The following is a 25821-nucleotide window of genomic DNA, read 5'->3' as shown; positions in this document are numbered from 1 at the left end:
GTCTCTCCAGCAATTTCAGTTAGATTTAAATTGTGCTTTTAGACTATGGCTGCTTTCCCATGCCGAGATCTCAGTTAAAATCGTCTAGATTAAAGATACTACCAAATCCTGTAGAGCCAGCTTTACAAATGGGCCTTTGGAAGTGAAATACTAGCGAGGTGAGCTGAGGGAAAAGCCATGGCTCGTATTGGCTTTGAGGGAAACTTTCCTGACCCACCCCTCTGAAAGAGAGTGGCGAGCGAGCCCACCCTGCGTGTGGAGGAGCACTGCCCTCTCCCCGGCCCACCAGCGAGCCCGCGTTCCTCTGGCACAGCCCGGCACCTGCACGTGGCTGCACGGGCAAATGGTTTGGCACTCTGTCCCCGGGAACCACAGGCAGTATTTCGCTCTCACTGATCCAACTACAACTGGAAGAGGTTGAAGTTCCTCGCGTCCTCGTCCATCTTCTCAGCTGGGTGCCAAAGCCTGGCTGCGCGCGGTGGAGACTGCTTCAGCTCAGGCAGGGTGAGCGCCCGCGTGCGCTTCTTGAGTCCCTTATTTTGGTTTATTTTGAATATCTGTTCTCAGTCTACTAAAGGTAAATGGAGGATACAGGCTGAAAGAGTGAAGCTTACATAGCTGCTTTTCTGCAGCCTACCACTCTGGGTTTTTTTCTTGCTATCTCCCTGTGTGGAGAATTTCTTTATAAATAGAGAGCAGGAAAAAAAACATCAACACCTGCTGATTAAGCATGAAGCACCTTTCCAGCTTAGAAAACAGAGTTATTGCAATACAAGCTTAATCAGATATGGAGAGAAAAGTAAATATTTGGAAAAAGAGGGGATCTAATTTTTAAAACCTCTCTCTCTATTTCAGTTGATTTCCAAAACAAAACCTTAAAAAGATCCAACCAAAAACAACGTGAAAGAAAGTGCAAGAAATATTATTAGCGAGATTGTATCTACTGAAATTGGCCAAGTACTTACACAGGTTGCTGAAAGAAATTTGATGCTTAATTCTTTCAGACAATTTGGATGTTGCCAGAGGTGGTGTTCCACCTGCCTATAGGAAACTATCTGCAACTTTACATCTTAAAAAAAAAAGTTTTAAAATTTATATTAATCATCTCATTTACAAGCTACTGGTACTATACATGTTGCTGCAGATTAAATGACTCATTGGCTGGGTTTCAAATAGTAGAAAACAAGGCTCTGCTCCCACATCTTCCCTTTCTGTCACGCTGATTAGACTGCTATTTGCATTCTTTTTATCCCATCTGGAGCCCCCAGCAGAAGGGATTGTTTAGCCCTGAAAGATTAGGATTAAAATTGGTCTGATGACAATCTGATGGAAATCTATCTTGTTTTCATGCTGGCATTCTAGCATGCACTAGGTTTCCATTAGGTCTGTGTGGGCAAACAAGTTCCTGTGGCGGTAGGTCAGCTAGCCAGAACTGGCAGGTCACGATGGCACTACTGCCCCGTGCTGTATTGCACTGGCTGCCCGGGGAGGGATAAGTCCCTTGCGTTTCCTACGGGTACCACAGGGTAAGACCATATAACCACAGGCAGTTACTGAGGAGTAGCTGATATGCTACTAATTCAGGCCTGGCTTCAGCCTTGGCATCTCCTTCATCTGATGATCTCTTAAGGGAGGAAAGGTGCTTTCGGAGTTAAGAAACTGAAGAGGCGTGTCCAGGTGTGAGGCAGGTTCTCCATCACTTTGTGCATTGCACCGGTTCCCTGTTTGCAAACAGGGACATTCCCAGGGCAAAGGGGGTGGTGCGTGGGCAGGGTCCCTTCTCACCCTTGTGGCAGGGCTCATGGTGACCAAATTGTTCTGAGCGTTCTCTCCGCTCTCTTGTTGCTTGCTGACAAATCTAGACCACCACCTGCTGAAGGAGATGTCTCTTCATGTCGTGATGACTTTCATTGCCTGATTATGAGCAGGCCTCTGGGCCAGTGGGGTATTGCCCTGCAGACTCTTTGGCTGTTAGATGCTCTGGGAATTTGCTAGTCCATTCTTGAGTGATTAATTTCTCATACATATGCATATGAGACATCTGTGCAGGACAGACAAACATGATACAGGATCTACAGAGGACTGTTGTGGTTTAACCCCAGCCAGCAGCTCAGCCCCACGCAGCCGCTCGCTCGCTCCCCCCCGGTGGGATGGGGAAGAGAATCAGAAGAGTAAAAGTGAGAAAACTCATGGGTTGAGATAAACACAGTTTAATAGGGAAAGCAAAAGCTGTGCACAAGCAAAGCAAAGCAAGGAATTCATTCCCTCCTTCCCATGGGCAGGTAGGTGTTCAGCCATCTCCAGGAAAGCAGGGCTCCAGCACACGTAACCGTTACTTGGGAAGACAAACGTCACCCCCTTCCTTCTTCTGGGTGGCATCTGGGGGAAAAGAGATCCAGGACATCTCAGATGCCTCTAAACACCCATGTTTAAGCTACCACATTGAGATCTAGGCTGTGTCTGCCCCCCATAAAAACCCTACAATAGAGTAATTAATCTGGGAAGGGCACAGGAGGGCTAATAATTACCCATAAACACTGCTTTGTTTATCTTACAGAGCATAAAGTCAGGTTTCTCACAGCAGTTGTTGTTCTTCCTGATAATCTTACTTGCTTTACATTTTTTTACAGTTGTGTAAGTCTTTGTATCACTAAGCACATGTCTGCATCTTGAAGTCAATGCTTTGTGGTCAATGCTTAGAACCACACAGCGTTTGTGTGCCCTCGCAGATGGAGACGGCTGGCAGCGTGCGAGGCTACGCCAGGCTCCTGGAAGCAAAGCTGCCTTTATTGCATCTCCGGGAGCTTCCAGGAAACAGAGAGAAAGGACGTCTTACAGATTAGTTGCTTCCCAAATAATTGGGAGGAGTGGGCTGATTATTGACAACCTGCCATTAAGTTGTCACTGAAAACATTGAATTGTATTGTTTAACCTGGTTCTGCAGAACAGTTACCATGATGCTGTGAATCATCACTCTGAGATGTATTAGTTCAAATAAACAAAAGAGATATAGCTACCTTAGCTGCCTAAAACACTACCCCCTCCTTTTACTGCAAGGCCTATGAAGGGGCTTCCTATGAAGCCTTTTGAAGAGAGGAGACCAAGACCTGATTAGAACCTTTGGGTTAAATTTGCTCTCCTTCTAGATGTCTGTAGTTCTGACAGTTCCAAAAGTTAATATCCCGTATCACAAAGTACAGGAAAGGTGACATCTTTGGAGGACATCCACAGCAAAAGCTTTGTGTTTCATTAATGGTTTGTATGCGGTACTTCAGGATCATAAAGCATACACCAATCTTCAATCTCATATGCAAATACAGCCCTTTTTGGATGCAAATACTGTTTGGTATACCTTTGCAGAAGTCCTTTGGAAAGCATTGGCTCCTATTTGCATTTAGTTCTCATTGCCCAGGACTGGCTATTTAACCTCTCTTCCTTACCTCACTTTTTTTTGGTCCAACAGTATATTTCAGTTGTCTGTTCTGAATTGCATCAAGTTTGCATCAGGAAAACATAGCATTTAACCCACAGTAACATTTCTCTCTGAGACAGGAAAGAGATTTTATTGTTGTTGAAATTCCCTTTTCTAATGTGCGTAAGCTACTCCTATTTTATGGAACAGTGAAAGGAAAACCATACTGACTCCATCCGAGTGCACAAGTTGTAAAGATGAAAATCAACAGGAAAATGCAGATAAATATCATGAAGCATGTGATGACTGTTGTGTTTAAAGATTGTGTTTTATAAGATTTGTAAGGGAGTACAAAAAGAGTAAGGGGAGAAACCTAGCATCCAGCCTGCCTGGGAGAGCGGATCATTTATGCAGTTCCAAAGAAACCTCTATGTGAAAGGATGGTTACGGAAAGTACCAACAGAAAAGCCATTGCTGGTGCCTACTGTAGGCAATAAAATTGAAAAAGTCTGGACTGGAGAGTTTTCCGCTCCTTACTCGGGTCATTTGGGGCCTCATAAACATTTTCTATTTGCTTTGAAAAGACCATTGTTGTACCTATCAAGTGAGCCAACACACAGCGCTGGAAAAGGAAGGTTAATAATGGAGGGAATAAACCTTATGTTCAATTTACAGCAGACCAAAATGAAGGCAGTTGGAATATAAAATGTGATCAGAACATAGCTTTGTACCTCCAAGTGGGAAATCAGTTTGTCCCATCCTACTCTGTCCTTCCTAACCTTCACCATTGCCCTGCTCAGTCTTGGCCTTTTCAGATCATGGTAGTCTTCGACGATTTAGTCCCCATTTGTACTGCTCCCATCCAGGCCTTTTTTTGTAACCTCTTCTCTATTTTACTGCTACTTCAGCCTCCCCACCAAAACTTTAGTCCAACTGTTGACTATCCCACTCCTGAAATACTGCAATGTCTTCTGCTTAGCCTCTATTTTTCACTTTCTTCCCAAATCATATTTGTCCCTTGGTCTTGATTTGGGCAGACACCCCTCCAACCATGCACATGCACACATGCTTTTGGCTCTCTCCTCGGGCTGTCCTTGCTTTTTGCATCCTATTCAAAAGTTTTGTTTTTATCTTTTAAGGCCCTGCAGATAAATATTCCTTGGCACCTCTTCTTACTTCTTCATACTGCATCCATCTGCTAGCAGTGCTTCACCAGTTCTCCTTTTCCACCCATGCCCTTCATGCAAAACTGAGAAAACAGCAGCAGCCAAAGAAAGACCTGAATAAGGACTGTGGCTATTACCCTGTTGCACCTTAAGAAGGAGCAAGTTTCAGTCCAACAAATTCTGAATAGAGACATGGGAGTTCTTAGAAAAGAAACTAGCATTACAACATCCTCTTTAAAGGGGTACTCATTAGTGCGATAAAGAGCTAGCATGTGGGCAAGTGCTGATGAACCTGCTTTATCTCTTTCAAGTGCATAAAACTGTAAGAAATTGTAATAAATACCCATTTACTCATTCAGGCCTAGCAGACTTGAAAAATCGTAAATCTCATTTCCGTGCAACGCCGTGCATAGCGTGTTTTATGTGAAGCAATAGACTATGCTGTACCTTCTGTGTTAATTGAAGGTACAAAACCAGAGAGTTGATAAGGATTCCCATTAGCCTGCAGCTCCATTATTCACTACTACTTTTCAGGCATAGTCTCTGTTACACATTCCATCATTAATATAGCAGAAAAAGCACTTATTCTTGGAAAATGCCCTTCACTGTTCCAAATGACTGTGATCAACAGCTTGGAGATCCTAATTGCAGCCTATTAGGAATAATGAGATTTGCATGGTAGAAGCCAGAGAATTACACGGATAAAGGAAAAAATTCACAACATGAAAGGTTAATATAAACATATACTGCCCGAGAGTGCAAAGGACACATAAATTGGTGGCTCATTACTGCAGACTGACCCATGGGTAAGAATGTCACCCAGCTCAGAGGCTTTCCCAGGAAGTTTGGCTGCAAAAGTTACAAAAGATAAGGACATGCTTGTGGAAACAGCTAAACTAATGAGAGCTGAAAGTCGTTTGAAATATCCCGATGACCTCACAGATGGGATGCTTATTAAGGTATCTGCATCAGTCTCTTTTTTGTCTAACAGACTGTTGTAAAGCTTTGCTGAGGCGTAGCCAACAGTCCGTGAAGGTGTCTCCATGCTTTCTGACATACCAAGGGCATTTTTTTTTTGAATGAATTCAAAATGAAAACCAACATGCATATCCAATTTTTGTTTGCGGGCATATTTGTGGAATAGGACAGGCGAGGCAGTCAACTATGATTACTTCATCAACACGGGGTCTGCCCGCTACCTACGTGCCTATCTGCTTGAGTGCGCTGGTCAGGAGCCAACTGCAAATTTAGGTCTTGAAAGTCTGAAGAAAAGCGCTTTATGTGCGAGGGTCCCAGGAAGGCTCCATAATGCAATTAAGCCCCATTTTAACAAAAGGCTAGCCATTTTGCTGAGGCATGACATGAGTAATTAAAATATCATTTTAAAAAAGACAAGTGAGTGTTCTTTTCTACTCTCAGATATTGTTTGAGAAAGATGGGGGACAGGATTAAGATTTTTGTTTGTTCCAGAGTCCTCTGAGTGGAAATCACGGGCAATGCAATAAGCCCACAGCAAAACTTATCTACCCAAGCTCCTATGGGGACCCTATCACTGTAGCAGCCAATATAACTGAAAGAGTAGCAAAAGCTATTTCCTTCCCTACTGGAAAGAAAAATGTTTTCCAAGTGCTTTTCTTAGTTTGTTGTAGATGACTGTGTAAGTATAGAAGTGTTTTAGGAAAATCTAGGCAAGGAGGAGAAGGCAATACACAGTACGAATTGGTACACGGATTTTGCTTGTAGTGAAACGATGCTCTAATGGCATGAGATCATGGTGGGTCAACCGAAAGAGTGAGAAATGGCCGTAGGTTAAAAGAGGGGAGCTATAGTTCTAGTGATTCCTAAAGATGAGAAAAGAAAGATAAATTTGGGAAGAAAAAGATTGTGTAAGGTGTGTTGAAGGAAGCAGATTTCAGTGACGATCACTAAATCACGATGAGCTGTAACTGTTGCAGTGCTTTTGGCGGCGAGATTGTGATGGATATCTCCTGTGAGACAGAGGTCCGGTGGATATTGGATTCGGCTCATTCCCCTGGGTTGTGATGGAGTTCACGGTTGCTATGAAATCCATTGTGTTAAAAATACATGGTCGTATCGCAGTGAAATGTTGCCTGCAATGAGGAACTCAGTAATAGCCCAGGCACTGCCAAATCCCACTGAAATGTTTGGCAACCTTTATTTAAGGGCTTACGTTCAGATTTAAGAGCCCAATTTTAGGTTCTCAGATGCAAAAGGGTACCCTCTTTAGGAAAATAGCAAACGAAAAGGAATTGGAGACCCACTGCGTACAGCACCAACTAGGTCTTTCTGGGGCCACACAAGCCAATAAACCCCTCCAGTATAGGCCCTCTGACCGTCTGGCAGTTTCCTTGGATCACCATCAGAAAGGAGCCCAGAAGCAAGCCACAGCAACAAAACCACCATTTTCCTAAATTCCTTCACTGGCTCCCTTTGTCTTTCCCTTTGGGTCTGTTCCTTTGCTGAAGTTCCACAAAAATCTCCGTGGTTTCAGTTGTGGTGGGTGGAAGCCCTGCTAGGAGATGTGTAGGGCACCCTCGTCCTCTCCCCAAACCCTCTTCCCACTGTGGACTCTGTTCTGAATTAAAACAGCAAAGAAACCCAGGAACGGTGATTAAAACAAAAATCAGGGAAGATTCCTGTCGTGGCTCTGCTCGCTCTGAACTGTTGAGTTTGGGTGGAGGAGAGGGTGGGCATTGTACCCCAGGGAGCACCATTCCCTTCAAATACACTTAGCAGTGTGAAAACCCTTACGAAGCCTTACCCTGGCTGAGGTGGTGTTTTTGAGACGGTCGGTTCGCTGGCCGGTGAAGGGGTGTAAGTTCGCAGGAGGTGCTCGACCCCACACGTTCTCCGCAGGTCCTCTCTCCTCCCTGCTCTCCCAGCCAGCCTGGCAGCTGTTTTGGGTTAGGAGTGGTGCTTCCATCCAAGCGTGATGAGCACCCTGGGTTAAACGTTGATTTTCACATCCTGAAGCATTAAAACCCAATAGGTTTTTACCCTACGTACACTGAGAAGTATGTTCATTTTGTGGAATTTTTTGTTCCTGCAAACAAAACTATTATTATGTGTGAATACATCATGCTATTGCCATGACATTTCCATTATGCTAAAAAATAGGACCGAAAATTATTGAAAATCTGGTGTGCTGTGTCTTTTGCAATTCCCATAATTAGGAGGGAAAGAGCAAGTTCATTATTCTTCTGAGAAGTTACTGAAAATAGCAAGGAAAGGGCAGAAATATTCACGCTTGAAGCCCGTCATTTCTAAGCACCCCAGTTATTCTGCTGTAGGACACAAGATACCGTCTGTCTGCGTGGCAGGGGGGAGTTGCTCTAAGGATTCGAGTCCAGCAAAGGTTGTAATTCAGCTTTTATAACCCTATGCTGGATCTGAACTTCTGAACTCAATATTGTCTTGGGTTTGTCCTCCTGCCGGTGTGCCCATGCGCAGCTGCAATACCATTACATTTCCATTTTCCCCAGCGTGCTGTCATGCGATTGCATATTGAAATGAAATGGAAAATGATTTATTGTGCGAGATCAGGGGTTTTTTCCTCTGCAGTGTATGGATGTAAATCTAGGGTGATTTCCCATGCTCCTGGAACTAGGTTTCACTTGAAAAAAATTTCTAGAATCAACAAATGGGAAAAACACTCCAGAGCACTAGAAAAATAGGAGCATTTCTCTCTGCCTCCCTGTGTTGGTCCAACAGGGCTTTGCTGAGGTTGCTAATGACTGTGAAATGTCTTGTACATAAATTCTCTAAATCCCTTCCCATAATTACATTTCATAATTCTGTGCAACTGAATACACAAATGACGTTAAAATAACAGTCATGTAATACCTCTGAATTCTCAATGTGAAGCTATTGTAAGTTCAAGATAACTGCTACAAAGAGCTGTTTTACAAAACGGAAGTGCCCGAGAAACAGGAATTCAGAAGGAGTTGATAAGAAAACTCATGGTGAACATTACTCTATCAGTAGTACAGCAGGAATCCAGCCAGCAGAGAAGACAGCTGACCATTGAGATAGATGGGCGATTCTGATGTTAAATGAGGCACACATGAAATATATGTCATTTAAATTATTAAATAGACGGTAATTGATGTTGTTCTAAGCTCACATTTTATACTGATATTCTCAGGAGATGAATTTCTGCCAATCTTATCCACAGACCCAAGCAAATCTTTCTCCCACTGGGACTGTTTAATTTCACGATGTGTGAGTTTCTTTGTCTGCAAAAACATCTGAGTTGTTTTCTTATTTTAGACTGTAAATTTTCAGGGTGTATAGCTGTATCTCATGTATAGCCCATATCATCCCAGGGCCCGTGCTCCACTGGGGCTTTCAGGAGCTATTGTAGCACAAATCATAGTAAATAAATACTGCTCAGAAGAAAAGAAGCATCAACAGCTGGATTTTAACTTTGCTTCACTCATCTAATGACAACGTGGTCCATTTTTGACACAGTAAAGTTACTGAAGGGTGAATGATGAGGAGAGTTTATCCTCAGTAGAGGATTACAGAAGATGTCGTCAACATACTAAGACTGAGACAGATTTCATCCATGATGTTGGCAGACACAATGCTCTTAAGGCCAGAAAGATACCCAAGGGCTCATGTGGGTGGGACTGATGAGAAAAAAGGTCAAGTATATGGCCTTTCTGGAGAGTTTCAAAGGCTTGGGAAGTCTCCTCCATTGGTTCCTACCAATCCTGACCACTGATTTTTGCTTCAATATTTTTTCTTTCCAGTAAAAGCAGGAAAGGATGGTGAGAGCTTTCTAAAATGTTAAAGCTTCTATTTCTGTTAGCCAAAGAAATACTAAGAAATGGAACAAATAAAGGACGATACTTTATTTGCGACTTTTCCCAGCTAGTGCTATCTGAAGTGTCTGTCTACACCAGTCAGTGTATTACTCCAGGGGCTGATTAGGGGGCCTGGGAAGGGAACAAAGACGGACTTTGCTGAAACAACTTGCTTTTTCCCACTTGGAACAAAAATGTAATTTGATAGGCAACGCAGGTTCCTGCAAGCAGGATGAGATGGCAGAAGTGGCAGTAATCAGAATCCAATCAGGCAGGCAGCAGTGAGTTTTGCATCTCAGCTTGGCATCGCACGCCTGTTGCTGTAGCTCCGAATGATTAATTTTGAGGATAACAACCTCCTTCGCGGTGTTGCGACCTATAGTGGCAAGGGTGATGGGCTCCCCTTCAGACTGAATCACAGCACAATGGCTGAGTTGTTTTTTTAACCCTAACAAGAGCTGCCGTTAAAAGTTACTGAAGCTTGACTTTTCCTTGCTTTTTGCCAGCCCCCCTCAGCCCGGGCTGCGGGTCCGGCATCCTTTGAAGCCAGCTGAGCTCCCTTTGTTGCTTTTTTGGTGCATAATGACAGCGGGCAGCTCTGCGGCCGAGGGCGCCCAGCAAGACCCAACGAACCGTGGCTGGCGGAAAGGCCAATACCTAAGTAAGCTGGGAAGCAATCCCCTGCAGTATTTCCTGATCTCCGTCTGTTGGGATTAAAGGTGGCTGTGAAAAATGCGGTACTTTTGCCAGTCCTCTGCCAAGGGGAAAGGAGCCTGATTCTGCGTGTGGTGTCAAGTAGGGTATTGGATGAAGGAAGGTTTTTAGTTCTTTGTGTTTAAGCTTATGGACGTTATGTAACTCCATTGAGGACACGATGCTTTTGGCTGGCGAAGACAGTCTCATTAGCTAGGACATCCACTTATCAGCTAGAAGCACTGTAAGATACTGCTTCAAAATCATAGAATATATCATTTCAGAAAAGGCTGCCTGCTGTCAGGAGCACTGCTTTCTTAGGTATTTACTTTCCCATTTTGCCACACTACAAGTATCAATAATTATTTCTCTCACATATTTATCAGCAAGAAGCTGACAACGGGATGACAATAGAGAGAATAACCAAAGAGCAATGAAGCCAATGGAAAGACTTCGTATGGCCATTCAAATGGGCCTGTAATTGGTATTATAGTCTAAACACAGCACAAAGAGAATAATTTCTGTCTAGAAAATGCCAGCATCTGAAGGATTTTTATTGGGAGTAAAAAAAAAAAAATTTAAAATAAAGAAACTTGGGGCGTGGGGTCACTTGGCACAGACCCTTCCCATGCGACATCCGCACTCCCCCTTTCTCCCTCTGCCGCCTCCCCAAAGAGGGGTTTGCAGCTCCGCAGTTGTTTGCACCCTGGGATTGCCACTCAGGGCTGTGCGTTGTTACTGCTCTGCTTCCCTCTTACGTGAGCAGAGCTGCTGCCGTTTGTTAAAGGGGAGAAGACAAACGAAACCTGCTAATGACTAGTTCAAAGTTCGTTCCTCGCAAGAGTCTTTATACTTTGTTAAAACTGGGTACAGCAAAGAGGTGGCCGTGTCGAGCAACCTCTCCTGTAACTGGGAGCCAGGCAGCAGTTGCCTGTGTCTCTAGGGCCTTTGGCAGCTTCACTTGCCTTTTACAACCCATTTGGTGCTGATGGGGAATTCTTATTTTCTGTGCTTCTGTGCTTCTGGTTTCCACACTGGCCACTGGCTGCAAGACAACATGAATCATGGTTTTTATCCAATGCACTCAATTCCCTACGTCTTTCATTTATTTGCAGTGTGCCTCGCTCTGCGCTCCTCCTGACTTCTGCTCTTCCCTCCTCTGGACATCCTGAAGTAAGTCAAGCTCTGGAAGCAATGATGACTCCACGGTGCTCCTGCTGACGTGATTTAAATTGAATTAAGCCAACGATTTACAAATCAGAAACATCTTTTTTCTTAATGGATGAAAACATTAGTTATAAATTCCTGAGTCCTTCTCGTCTGTGCCCAATTAAATGTGGTGAGTAAGATCTTGTTCTTTTCCCAAATTTACAGTTGTGCATGACGATCTGCAGAGTACATTTGTCTACAGTTTTATTATTCAGTAAATTTCATCTGCCTGGTTCATTGGTAATTAAAGTAATAAACACCATGGAGTCACCAGTTCACCCAAGTAATTTCAGAGAGAGAAAGCAAATAGTCCAAAGAAGATCCAAGGAAAACAAGTACAGCCACTGAAATCCCTTTTGCTTTTTCTTTTACTCCTTCTCATTTCTTTGCTTATTTATGTATTCCTGCATCTATCCAAGGCCCAGATTTCTTACTGTATCACTGGCACCGTTCGTTGTAAAAAGCTTTTCAGCGTTGCAAAGAACAAGTGCAGACGCAGTGGGGGGATGAGGGGAGCGGTGCCCTTGCTCCCCACCTCTGATCTGCACTGCCAACAGGAGACCCCATGGTGATCCCCTCCCACCCGTCCAGCCCCAACTGACGGCTTGAAGGCTTGCCCCTGGAAATCAAGTTTAGAGGACAAAAATCATCATAGTTAGTATATGAGTATTTGAATACATCGTTTGCAAAGCTGTACTCATATGACAGGTCACTAGGACGAGGCTGTAGCTGCAGCATCAGGCATCTGTGAGACTTTTCTAGCTAAAAGGGAGCAGCTGAGGCTGGTCATCTTGTGTAAGGTATTTCCAGGTTAAGAAAAGTTGCCATTACAGGATCAGAATTGACAACCACCCGGCTGAAGCGTAATAATGTAGTATAATCAGGAACCTACCACATTTAAACAGAGTAAGTAGGACTATAAACTTGCAATCACTGCAGAAATGAAATGTTGCTGCCTTTCTGCCCAGGCCACAGCCCCCTCTGTGAGTTCAGCAAAATGTAGGAGTATCCATCATCTGTTCTGCTACAAGGTCCCCGCACTGTGGCAGCTCGACTGCAATTTCATATTCAGCTTGGACCTCTACACCAGTCCTCATTTTTCACATCTCCTCCAGCATCACATATTCCCAGATTTCTTCATTTCATGAACCATGTATATGAATGGTATTCCCCCAACAGAAAGCCAACATTTTTCTTATGTCAGTTAGGCATTAATCCCACAAATGTAAATATTTAAATTTGAGTAAGAGAGTAAGCCTATTGATTTACTTTCTTCCCATTTCTTATCTTTGCTCCCATTGTACTGTTTCTCAGTTCTCAGAGTTTATTACTACAGATGTTAAATAAAACTTTTCTAGTATCTTTCATGAAGAATATAAGTTTAAATAGAAGTAAGCACATAACTGAATACTTTTTCCACTGTGAGAAACGTAATCAGATTATCATATGGATACATTTCTGCCATTGTTGGCTGTCCAGAAAGACAACACCCATTTTACTCCAATCATCTGATAAGATATGAATATCACTTTGCAATACCGTTATGTGTAGTGGACCAAAATACTCACCTTCACAGTGGTATTACCCAGAAACTGAAGAATGTATGGGTTTGTGCTTTAGTTGAGGGGGACAGAGATTTATAAAAGGAATCTAATAGCTTTGAAAATGAAGAGGAATGACACTGCAGGTCAGGAATTAATACGGCAAGGAGGGGTCGTCTAATGAGCCCTCCCAGACCTGGCCATGGGAAGCGTGCCAGAAGCGGGGCTGGCTTTGGAAGGCGGTAAAATCACGGGGTGGCACTCCGGTCCAGAAATGCTGCTCTTTGCAAGCGGGGTGATTTAGGGCACCTTGCAGTGCCAGTGAAGATTTATTTGGACTGCTGGAGCAACACGGCATCCAGAAGGTATAAGGACAGGCCAAAGCTATCTCTGCTCGTCTTCTCCCCTTTTTGAGTGCTTTCTCTGTGTCTGTAGGATGCATAGCAGGTTCCCACACTGTGCGTTTCTTAAAATATGTTCTATTCAGAGGCAGAATGTCCTAACACATTGAAATTATTTCAGACATTTTCCAGTAAAAAAAATGGCACAAAACGAATCCATGAAGACACCATTTTATCACTGGGTTAATTCAGGACTTGGCATGAGTGGCACGTCTCTGTAGCCTTTTAATGGGCAGGAGTCTATTTGCACAACTGCTGAACTGGCTGATAGCCTGTGTGTTGGAGGGTGCATGACGAAATTGGAATTCAAACATAATTCCTCTCCTTTGGAAAGTGGCTGCAGACAAGGGGGCATGAGATCAGCAGGTTTTTAGCCACCTGCCTAATCTCTTAAGCCCAAAATTGTTGAAATAAAGCAGAGCTGCTCAAAATGTGATGGTTTGGGTTTTCATGAAAACCATTTTCTGCTTGGATGGTTCCTCCAAGTTCACACCCACTAACGTTGCTCTGGTTTACAGGCTGGGATTAATACAAAATCTCCAAACAGCAAGTCTAGCCAAAATGAGACAGAAGGCTTTATACCATGAAAAACCATTGAGTTTCAGATGTGTTCCACCTAAACTCATAAATGTCACATCTGAACACATCTGGATGAAAACCAGCTAGGTTTCCTTAGCACTCAGCTGAGAATTGCAAGGGATTCCAGCTGTCCCTGTCTCCTATAGCACATTAAATCAGACAAAGAGGTATTGGGCCATGCCTGACTGATGTTATTAATACTACTCTCCGGTGACAGATTCCTGCCCTAGGACAATCAGGCAAGCAATGAAAGAAATGAACTTGCCATACATTACTGGCACTTTGACTTTTATTATTACCCTAGTTTTATGCCCTCCTTTTGCTTCAATATCCTCTTATTCTGACATTCATGTCAATTTGTATCTGGTAGGTACTTTAAAATGTTTTCCTTTAATCTTCCAAGTTTTTTTCTTCTTTCCATTACTGTATGCTCCATGTAAGGGCAGCACTGTATTCTCTGGATGCCACCTCCTAACGGTGGCCAATGTTTAGGGGCCCTGTCTGTGAATGAGCTGATGTTGCACTTGTCACGAGACCTAACACAGGACAAGCAGAGATACTACAGGTACTACCTCTGTGGCTGTTCTCCAAAGCCTGGCCCGTGAAGAAAAACAGAAAGTCTGTGTTGGGTGAATAAATATTGACGGTAGTAGCTGACATACAGCCTGTGTAGGGATGGTCATTAGGGTAGGTGAATGTGCTATCTTAAGAAGGTCTTTTTTATACAGTAAGGTTATATTTTCACTGAACAAGAACTTCACATGTACTTTGGGGAAAAAGGAAAACAACCCTGACCTTCACAAATATTCTGTAGCAATCAGTAATAAAAATAGTGTAGTTTAAAAAAAGAAAATGAAAACCTAAAGAACAGATTTCTGTGGGGGAAGAGAAAAAGTCAGCATGTAATGACTGAGATTAGAATTTATCCTTTCACTTAGAAGACATCTGTTTCCTATTTGTATGCAGCTTATTCTGTTCTGTACAGATGCCACACAGTATACCAAGAGGTTTCTTACCAGTTGTCACAAAATATTGAGCAGAACTTCACATGTATGAATTAATTTTTGTCAGATTATTGTTTCCCCCTAGTAGTTGGGGAAAAAAAATCTTTAAAGCTTAGAGACATTTTCTTGGCAACCAAGATGTGATTTTATAGGGGTTCATGGAACTGTAAATGTACTGAACGCCTCATAACAGTGATTCACACGGGCTGTACTCATTTGGTGGATTGTCAGTTATAGCCTGTAGGCAGTATCACAGCACGGACAGCAGATACTGTGGAATCATCACCTTTCATACTTGTTTCCTCATTTACTGGTGGATGGTAAAAAAATGATTGGTAAAGCATATAAGGTCTGTATGTTATTTGGCTGAGCTGAGAACAGCAAATATAATAACAGTCATATTATTATCAGTGAAGCATGCAACATATGGACCAGCTATTACTGTGTATAAAGTTGACTCAGTCTCAGTGTGAATAGAAAGTGGTGAACATACATATATAACTTCAGAAACAAAGATCCACTACTTAAAAATGAAATTGCAGACTCAGAAGACAGTGTTTGGAAGAGGTCTTAGAGAAGATCTATGTCGAGTCCTTTTACCGAGAGAGGATGAACTGCATTTAGGCATTCCCGAAAAGGGTTTGTCCAGTGGGTTTCTGAAAACTTCCAACATCCCTAATGAGTCAGTTTCGCTAGTTCAGAACTCCAGTCAAAAAGGTTGGGTTTTTTCCTGTCATCCAAATTGAAACTTCTTTGCTGCAAATTAAGATAATTTCTTCTTATTTTCTCTGAGTGGCTGTGGAGAGAAATTTGTCACAATCCTCTCTCAAATAACCTTTAGAGCAATCCATTGGAAGACTACTATCTAATCGCCCTCCCCAAACCTGCCTGCATCTAGGGTAAGCAAGCCCAATCTTCTCTCGTAGTCAATACTTCAACGTTTTGTAATCCAGACTCTCTCTCTCCAGTTTCTCCACGTCTTTTATAACCAAACACTGTGTGGCATTTGAGGTCTTTCCTAGCAAAGAGAAGAAAGCTATCATTATCTCCTGTGAGATATGTATGATGCTGCCATTAGTAATGCTGCCATTAGTACAGGTGAGATGAATCAACAGCGTTAAATTATTACTTCATATTCAGTTTAGAATCAGCCTCAACCCCAGCCTCAACCCCAGCCTCCCTTTTTGACTAAGCACTTACTTGGGCATTTGATTTTTCTTTCGCAAGTGTTGCACCGTGCACTGTCATTACTGAATGTCATCCTTGTTTGCTCTTTCTGATTCCTCACATTCAGTTTTAATTCTAATCCCATTCTCCAAAATGCTTTAAAAACCTTCCAGCATGGTGCGTCACCTTTCAGCCCACTCTCCTCTGTCCTCTAAGCCGTTCACTGGAATATTGATTACAACTCTGCTCAGGAAAGGCCCTTGCAGGAGCACACGTGAAGGTAGACACCAAGCTCCTGAGAAGTGCTCCTTCAAAGTGTTTTTTCAGCCAGCTGGGTGCATTATGTTTATACCGATGTCCATTAACTTGCTTTTGTGAGTATCATCTGATGCTACTAAAAACCTTACTGAAGTCAAGAAGTATCTAATGCTTCCAACTTATCCACCAAGCCAGAGACTCTGTTCTTCAGATACCCATGCTGATCATTTTCAGTCTTGTTGATGTCTTCTAAGTATCTGCAAACTGATTGTATAGTCACTTGTTCGACAGCTCTTGCTGGTATTGAGGGCAGGATCACTGATTTAGTGTTTGCCAAGTCCTTGCTGAAGACAGGCACAACGTTTGATCTTCTGCCAACAGAATGGGCACTCTCACTGCCTCTTGTCTTCAGTAGTGCCAGTGTTTCCCTCTGAAGTGTCACTGAAAAGGGAAAATATCTACAGTACTATCTTCTCAAGTTATGAACAAAATCTTGGTTTTCAAAGGGAAAAATAGATGAAAAAAACTGTGGCTGACTGATCCCAATTTCAAGTGAGGGCTGGAAGGTTTGGATATATTTTGGGTGTGGGAGAAAAGACTGTGAGAAGAGAAGACAAGTATTTTTACAACCACCACATTATTCCCACTGTTATTCCTTAACTTTTAACAGCCTTTATCCATCTTAGAAGTCTGTCTTTCTCTCATTTTCTAGATCAGTTTAATTTCTTTAAGAGCCTTCTGTGAATGACCTGCTTCAAATGCTTTTTAGAAACCCAGTTAGACAATATCAGTGAGATCTGGTTTGTTTGCATGTTTGTTGCCTTCAGGTAACTCTAGTAGATTTGTGACATACGACTTCACTTTGCAGAAACCCTACAGCTTTTCGTTGGTATACTGTATTTATCCACGTGCCTCCTGGCTGTGCTCTTCAGAACATTTCTGCTGTTTTGCCTGGTGTAGACGTCAGGTTTGCTTTGCTGACGGTTCCCTGATCTGCCTTGAAATTATTTTTTTTTTTGCATCTCCAGTGAAATAAGCGATTTTTGCATGTACCCCTATTAACCAGCACCATTTCTTTGGCACAGTACACGATTTATGCACTGGCTTTAGCCCAAAGAGGTGAGATTCATTGTGTTATAAGAGTTTTACAGTAGATTCTTTATATTTTCTCAAGCCCTCAAAAGCTGATTTAATGTTTTCACAGCCATCATTCTGCAGAATAAGGCCAGATCTTGAAGTGGCACAGATTAACATAGCTCTGGTGCTTTCAGCAATGTGTTAGAATTAATTAAGCTAACCCGAGAGGTGACTAGTTCCCCTACTATGCAATTAGCACAATGACTTTTTAATTTGGGTATCACAGTCCATCCATAAGAAATAATATTTGATTACTACCTCCTGTTTGGAAATTGCCCAAGCCCCTCCTAAAACCCCAAAGTTTTCCCCATTTTCTCTCCTTTGCTCTCCTCCAGCCTAGTATCCCACTAGAAACATGCTAGTGCAGTGACTTTTCACCAAGGGTAGAGACCTCTGTTAATCTGCGTCCAGGATCCCCGGCTGAATCTGATGAATCTGATATCTTAATTTGTTGGTTAATGTTTTAAAAGAGGCGTGCAAGCATTATGTTCATGGTGCAATTATTCGGGTCTTAGAAAACACCTACCATAGTGAACAGGCAAATAAGAGAAAGGGAGTTACAGTAAGCGCTAAGTATTTTTCTCCATCTAACACCTTTCATTCACCAGGAGTGGCTTACAGGAAGGAGCATGACTTCCTCGCTCAGGGAGTTACCTTGCTTCTGAAGCGGCTTCTGAAGACCAGCAGAGACAATGTGTTGAGGACCAAAACTCCAAAATTTCCCATTGTATTATCGCATTATGGTAAAACCAGAGCCAGCATAGCGTGACTGACTCGCTAAGCCCAAGGTGTAGCGTGCCAGGACAGTTGCCAAGTTTTTAGACTACGTCTTTGTTGTCTTTCAGGATGTAGACTGCCAAGATATGTGGTTTTGGCTGAATGGAAGCACTTTTTGTTTCAGTATGTCAACATAACAGGCTGGTAGATCAAAACATATTATTACTAAGTTCCGACATGCATGGGATACTGGCAAAGAAAGCGGTTTCTTTATCTCTTCAACAACTAGGCATTACAGGATGTATTCCTGTCTGTGATGTTTGCTTTTGATTCATTATAGGTTTAGGAATACTGAAATGGTTGCAACTTTATGTCCCAAACTAAGGTCACGGGCAGAGGAGAAAGTTGTTCTTGTCATTGGTGATTGGACTTGTGAGGAAATGAAGATATTGACTGCAGGTCTTCAGGTGTGAAACTTGCAGAAATGTGGGTTTTCCATAACCAAAAGATTATTCATTCACCATTCACTGTCCACTTGCTCCCAGGACTGAGAGGCATCTATCTGTGCACTGCAGAGAGCTTCTGGTTTGGTTGCTTCTTGTTGCCTTACTTTGTCTACCAGTAACGGCACTATCACCAAATACTCTCATGTTTGCTATGTATCCATTCTTTGTACCCTGCATCCTCCATGCCTATTGTGTGGTTAGCCAGTCTTTAGCAGAAGCAAAGGGAGCCTTCACTACATGCCCATTCTGAAATTGCAGGACATAGTGCACGATGTTCAGCTCCATCTCCCAGGGGAGCTGTATGTCACTTTCTTCACCGGACCTCTAAAATGCTAGCCGGTAGAAGTGACTATGTTGACTAGAAAGACAATGCTCATCTTGGTCCTGTGAATGAGACTGGAAGATAACCAGTCCCCTGGCATAAATTGAGACTGCAATTCTTCAGTGTTCACCACTGAATATACAGGGCAAGAAGATTTCATGAACTCCAGTGATTCTAGTCTGTTCCTTCCTTTAGGCAGGGAAAGGCAATGTCATCCATAAATACAAACATTCTCTTCTTGATTACTCTTTTTGATAGTTCTGATTGGTTTTGTTCAACCAGGATTTCCTTCAGAATTTCACAGAAGATGTGTCTGCCTTTGTGCTAAGGTTGAGACTTGTGCCTGACCAGGAAAAAAAAAAAAAAATTCTGTGAACTTTACTAAAATAAGAAGCAAAACCATAGGACTGATCCTTTGAAGACTCAGGATAGTTTCTGGATGTAAGAGTTACAGAAAGCAGATCAAAAGACAGCATGATGTGGCTTCCCTCTAAAGCACCTGGGCCTGCCTGCTGTGCCCCGTGGGGACTGACCACCCCCAGGCCACCCCAGACTTCTTTGTAGGACACACAGCACGGACATCCACGAGGCTGGTCCACCCAGGTACAGTGGGAACCCCATGGCACTCACGTGCACGCTGTCTTCTGCGAAGAAGATTTCCAATTAAAGGCTGGATTCCAAGATTCAATTTCCAATTAAAAGGCAAAAAATGTTTTTGGGTAAAGGACATCTGCTTTTAAGAAATCAGAGGTGGACTTAGGCTCTGGGGGATTGACTCTGTTCCTGTTGCAGTCAGTGCCTAAAAGACAGTAGCCAAGAAGTCATCTGCTGAATTAACTGGCCTGAAGGGATCGCAAAGTGTTAGTGGGGAATTACCAGCCCACAGGAGATTTTGGTAAAATGTGTTTTATGGGGAACGAGTCACATGAAAAGGCTGGCTGGAATTCACCAGTGATACGGAGGAAACACAAACTGCTGGCTGACTGAAGACACAATTGCAGATGGCACAAAAATCAGAGGAGCAGGAATTAACAGCTAAGGGAGGCCACAGGGAAATAAGCACAGTGTGGCTCCTTTGGTGTGATAGGAGCAACGAGGTAGCAGGAAAGCCTGGACCAAGGGGTCCGTATCACTTCTGTGGGTGCTCAGGAGGCTTGTACCGAAGGGTGTCTGTGCCAGGGGTGCCCATGCCCAAGGAGATGCCCGTGGGGGCTACAGGGTGCCGAGCACCCCAGCGCCAGGAGCGTGGGATGGGACAGGAGGGCACAGCCGCGGCAGCTCCCCCTGCCATCAGTGTCTGCCCCCGGGCTGGGGCCGGCTGCAAAGAGCTGGGGAGAGACCAGTGGTTTGGGGAACGGGAGGCTGATGGGCACAGTTCATTTCACTAATTGCAGAGAAAGTGAAGGGGAATTCAGTCAGAGCCTGAGTGGGTAAGCAAAGGGGAGGGGAGGATACCTGAAACTGTGGGGCTCTAATCTCACAAATAAAGGCAGAACAAGATTTAGTTTCTCAAAGTTGAAGTCAGCCAAGTTTAGCACTGAGTGCAATTAGCTGCCGAAATGGCAGGAGGTGAGAAAGTCTCCAGCACTCGGAGTCCCTGTGCCAAAGCTGGATGTTTCTGCCAGGGACAGACCATTTCTCAGGCATGGATGGAAACTGAAGATCTCCGCTGCTGACCAAGAGTCCACAGCTCATGTTGTACCAGAAAGCCTGCTACACCGTCACCCAGTCTCTGTGGGTCTTGTGTCTGGATTTGTGATGGACATTTGAAACCAGGATCAAGTCCAACTGGTCAGTACTGGCTGGGACACTGTTTGCAGTCACAGCTGAAAGTTATTATTAGAATCATCATCACCATCATTGTCCCTATCTGTACTACTGTAGATCAGGACCAGTTTGTACTGAGGGCTGTAGGGACACTCTGTGGCAACTAGAGCAACAGTGTTCCCTGACCCAAAGAAAATGTCCTTGCCTGTTAACTAGTAAAATGCATAAAAGAAATTGCCTAGTGATCGTCCCTCCCCTCTTCTCTTTTTTCATTAAACCCTTATGGATCTTATGGATCCCAGTAGTTTACTATCGGGAAAAAAAAAACCCCTATGTCAGAAAAGTAACTTAATCTTTATTTCCCTTTTTAACTGAATAGTGGGAAGCCTAATCTATGCTGCCCAACTGGGTGTGTTTGGCTGTTCCTCAAACTAAAACAAGACTCGGAAGATTAAAGTGGAGCTTGGCTCAAGATCAGGTGAATCAGCACAGTTATAATGCCACAAAATGGCCTGCAGGATGGCCTTCTCTTCTGTAATTATACAGGGGGTTTATGCTGTACAGGCAAAGGAAGTAATTTAATTTATCTGTTCTAATTAAATATGTGATGTGAGGAAACAGTGACATGCCTGTTTAAAACATGCTTTAGGTTCTTTTGGTGAGAAAGTGAATGGGCTGACTGCAGCTACAGTACTCTAGCGTGACTGTAACTTTCCCATTAATGTTCACGCTCTTAAATGTCATTTATGTAACAAACGCTCATGGCAGGTTTGGGCTGATATATGGGATGAAACTTCATGCAAAGAGCTGGACTTAGAATGCGGGTATTTCCCCCCACCTTTTTATACTGTGTGAGTTTATTTTGCAACCTCTTGCAAGTCACTTGGGGCAAATCCTCATATCCGCAAAAACGAAATGAAATTCAGTTATCACAGAACCAGGACCAGTGAAGATATTTGGGACATTTAATTCCCACAGACTGTAGTGAAAACCCTGTGGTTTGGCCCACATGTGACCGTGATCTCATTTAGCTGGGAAACAGTAATGTTTCATTAGAAGGAGTATTTGAAGGCTGACAGTCAGTCTTTCTTTTCTCATCTATTGGTAAATGCCTGATGATAAGAGCCCTGCCTTTGGTTTCAAAAGCCGAGATCAGCCCTGAGCTGTTACAAGAAGGTGTTAATGGGAAGAACTGGAGAGGGGGAGGATTGTGATGAGTGAAGGAAAAGGATTTAGGAAGTCAAATTGTCCAATACTGATCAAACATGGGACAAGAAAATGAATCGAGTTCTCCCATTGTGCCTGTCTTATCTAGGGGCAAGACAAGTTGAAGAATTGTTTGGGGGCATTCATTAAAAAAATATCAGTGTTTTAAGACCACTAAGAATGTGCCATCTTAACACAGCACTATGTGTTTTGCAGATGCTTTCCCGTATTTTTATGTGTGATTTTTGAAAAAGGACTGGGATTCTTAAAACCTGCCCCATCAGTGAAAAGGACAAATGCTCTTGAGGAAAAAATGGTTTTGTGCTTTTGGTGCTTGTTTGTCGTAAGCTGGCACTGTTATTTCATTATGTATCATTGGTTTGTAATGGTGTGAGATTTGCAGGAGGACCTGACGCTCCAGCTGTTTAGGGATGACAAAATATGCTGTAAATTGGACTACAGCTTTTTGCTGAGGATTAGAGCTAGGCTTTGGGGGAGGAAAGAGAGTCTGTGAAAGCTCTGGTCCTGCTGACAGTGGTATCACGCCCAGGGAGCTGTCCCCGGCTCACAGCTTGGCCCGGGAACTTGAAATGAAGATAAAAGAGAAAGGGTGTTACCTGTACCATCCAGGAAGGCTTTGCCAACATTACCCTGGAAACCTACCAAGGGAAAGTGATATTTCTGGGAGAAACTAATGGCTTACTCAGCTCCTAAAGCCGGTGGTGCCAATGACTCGGAGAGCGGGGCGCCTTGTTTATGTAGCCAAATGCTTTTTGCTGACTGCAAGCGATGGGTTCCCCAGGGCAGAGCCCGTCCCGAGATTTGCCGGCAAGTCAGGAGAGGGGTGAGGCGAACACCCGCCTCTGACTTTCAGGAAAGGGGTGCACAAGCTACCAGGGTGAAACCTCCGTGTGGGTGCCTGCTGGCTGCAGGGCCATGCCGCTGGGGCACGGGGCAGGTTCATCCCTAGAGGGGTGATCCTAGAGGAGCACCCACTCCTCCCAGTGCCCTTTGTGCCTCAGGTCCCCCAGGATAGACGGAAAGGTACCCATCTCCAGCTGCACCCCGTGCCCTGGGGAGGCTGACATACCCGTCAGCTACCACTGCCACAAACCGTGAAGTGCTCGGGAACTCAGCGGTGCCTCCCTTGACCCCCCGGAGCACCGGTGATGGGCCTTGGGGCTTGGACAGCCTTTCCTATGTATTTCGAGAGACAAATATGCAGCTGCGGTTATACTGTGGGCTGGTAGCAAGAACAAGGTGTTTTCTGCTCTCCTCCTTGGGCTCGGGAGAGGTGTGGCTGTGGGCGAGGCAGGATTTTGGTGCCGCCATTTCCCCAGTGCAGCAGCCAGTGCCACCGGCGCTGGCAGGGGGACGGCGGCAGTCTTAGGACGGCGGCACATGGCCCGGCTCGGCTTTGGCAGCCCACCCCCAATCCTTCACCCCCAGCAGGGGCTGAGGCTGGCAGCGGTGTTTGGGAGCGAGGATGGGAGAGGAGGCTGTGAAGGGAGGAGGCAGCGTGAGGAAAGATGGGGCTGGGTGAGAGGAAAAGGCAGGTCGGTTATAAGAAAGAAGAGCAGAGATGGGATAAAAAGACAAGAGGAGGGCGGGGAAGAGGGAGAGGTGTGACTAGAGAGATGCTTTTAAAAGCGAAAGGAGAGGGGAGTAGCCCTGTCCCCGTGCCAGGGGCTAGGGGAAGGAAGCTGGCTGCTCAGGTGGGTTCACGGTCACACCTGCACGTCTCTAAAACTAAGACCGAGACATGAAATGATCCCTGAAATGCCTCGGTGGCTTCCCTGCAAAAGCAAAACCCAAACGCTGCCATTTATTCTACAGGGTCACACACACCAGTGCACACACACAAGTGGGGGTGCTTTTGAGACGGGTCTGCCTTTTGCTGTTTAAATACCTGTTGTTGCTGTCGCTCCCACTGTTCTTAGGACAATCGTTTTTCACAAGTGCACAGCAGCAAACTGAGACATTTTTGTAACCTAGCTCAGTTCCCACCCATCCTATAAATTTACCCCGAGTAAATTCTTCCCAGAGCCCCTGCCTCTTGAGGCGAGTCGTGAGTGAAAGCCTGATTTTGCCAACGTGGTGACAGTGGCGATAAGGAACACAAAACACATGATATTTTCAGTCTTTTGAAAGCTTTGAAATAGCTGCTAGCACGACAGCACCTACCTGCGTGCCGTGCGCTCCCCTCTGCACACACTGGGTCCCCCTTTGAAGGGTTCGGCTTCTGCGCCTGTGTCCTGCAGCACCGGCTGGCCCGTGGGTCACTTCTGCTTCCCAAAGTCAATGTGTGCCGTGAAGGCACTGCTCTAATGGCTGTCCCCTGTCACTGCAGGAGTATTGCCTCCGCTATGGAAAAATCAAGCATTGCTTCCTCTGGCTGGGGGAATATTTGGCACTTGTGCAGGCAGCAAGTCTGGAGGGCAAGAGGAGGAAAGCCAGCAGTGGGAGCCAAGCCTTGGCCCAGGTCCAGCCCAGCAGGAGCTCCGTTGCGAGTGCTGACGTGGTTTTTGTCTTGGCACCTTGCTTAATCCCTCCATCCCTCAGCTCCCAGCTGAGAAACTCTCCCCTTTGTGCTTCAGGCTTTGCAGGAGAGGCAGCTGCCTGTTACATGCTCTCGGTGGGATGACACACAAGGGTGAGCTGATGTCGGCTGGATACCCACCTCGTAACTGGAGAGAGCCAGAAGACATGGCGTGAGGTGGGCTGTCAGGACGTAAAAAGGTGCGTGAGAAGAAAGACAGTAGCTGCCATTGGATAAGTAAGCGTTTTACACCCACTGCGAGATAGCCCGTGAGGTGCTGGGGCATGAGATATGTGCCGTGAAACATCTGCAAAAGAGCAGTGCCGGGAATCGCAGAGCTCCTCTGTGGATTGAGCAAAAGCTGCTGGAAGCAGAAGTTGTTCTCGCATTTCCATGCTAGTGACGCAGCGGCTGGGACTCTGTCTTACAGTCCAGGTCCGACATCCGAACATGGAAATAGCTTTCCAATTCCTCTGCCCCAGGACAGGGGGAGCAGCGGCACAGGGCCCAGGGCTTTTCCAGGCACACGAGTGGGAATCAGCTGTAGTGCAAGGGCTCCAGGGGACTTTGTAGCTCAGGAGGCTTCCTTGTCTCCTCCTCTCCCCAATTTCATCTGTGCTCACTGACGCCAGCGAGGCCCCACTCGTTCCCTCTGCTCTGAGAGCTGACCTGGATCGGCCGCTTGCTTTCCCAGGCATCCCGGGCTCTCCCAGACACCGTGGTCCCCTCGCCGGCAGCTGTGGGTGGGTGTGTGCACCAGGCAGGGCACAGCTCGGTGGCACTCACGCGTGCGGCTGTGGGCAGTGCCTGCTCCTGCCCACTCACCGCTTCCTCCTCTCTCTTCCAGCCTCGCTGGGTCTGTCGTGCCAGGTCTGTAAAACGTCCTGCCTAATCGCTTTCAGCTAGTTTTAACCTACCTTGCCGTATATGTACTCAAACCAGTTCACATATAGCTTTTAGTAAGATTCATGTGACATATACTCTTCCGAAATCCTGACTTGTTGTACGAAACCTTTTCTCCTCTCCCCATTCAGCTTAACCCTATTCCCCAGATTACTGGTCCATTGCCCGCCTCTGCTAACAGCGTTAAAACATGCGGGTTACTTCCTTAGCTCACCATATGCACACACAGGCAATTTGCTAGGGAGACTCATAGTATTGCTGCTAGTACTCCAGTCTCTGCTTTCAATTACATTTTGGTAAATCCAAAACACTCCTTCCAATATTTATTTTTCTCCCTACTAATAGTACTTCTGACATGAGACCTTCTTGCATCACCTGTAGGATGCAAGTTGGCGGTAATGTGGTTTTATTTTTTTACTGCCCTGCAGTGCGTGCTTTTTTTACCTCCGTCATGTTAAGCAGAAG

General features: G+C 44.7%; 1 protein-coding gene across 1 annotated transcript in view; it reads left to right on the top strand.

Annotated features, from left to right (window-relative positions):
- RMDN2 (regulator of microtubule dynamics 2) overlaps window positions 1–11380 on the top strand; it is a 115714-nt gene extending 104334 nt beyond the window's left edge. Inside the window, exon 11 of the mRNA XM_075496093.1 lies at window positions 11216–11380. Within this exon, the coding sequence (XP_075352208.1) occupies window positions 11216–11272 (57 nt within the window). The 3' untranslated portion in view covers window positions 11273–11380. The remainder of the gene's footprint in view (window positions 1–11215) is intronic.
- The last annotated feature ends 14441 nt before the right edge of the window (window positions 11381–25821 follow it).

Source organism: Mycteria americana, chromosome 3, assembly GCF_035582795.1.
Source record: "Mycteria americana isolate JAX WOST 10 ecotype Jacksonville Zoo and Gardens chromosome 3, USCA_MyAme_1.0, whole genome shotgun sequence".
NCBI lineage: Eukaryota > Metazoa > Chordata > Aves > Ciconiiformes > Ciconiidae > Mycteria > Mycteria americana.
Note: the sequence above shows the minus strand (reverse complement) of the source record. Positions and strands in the feature narration are given on the sequence as shown.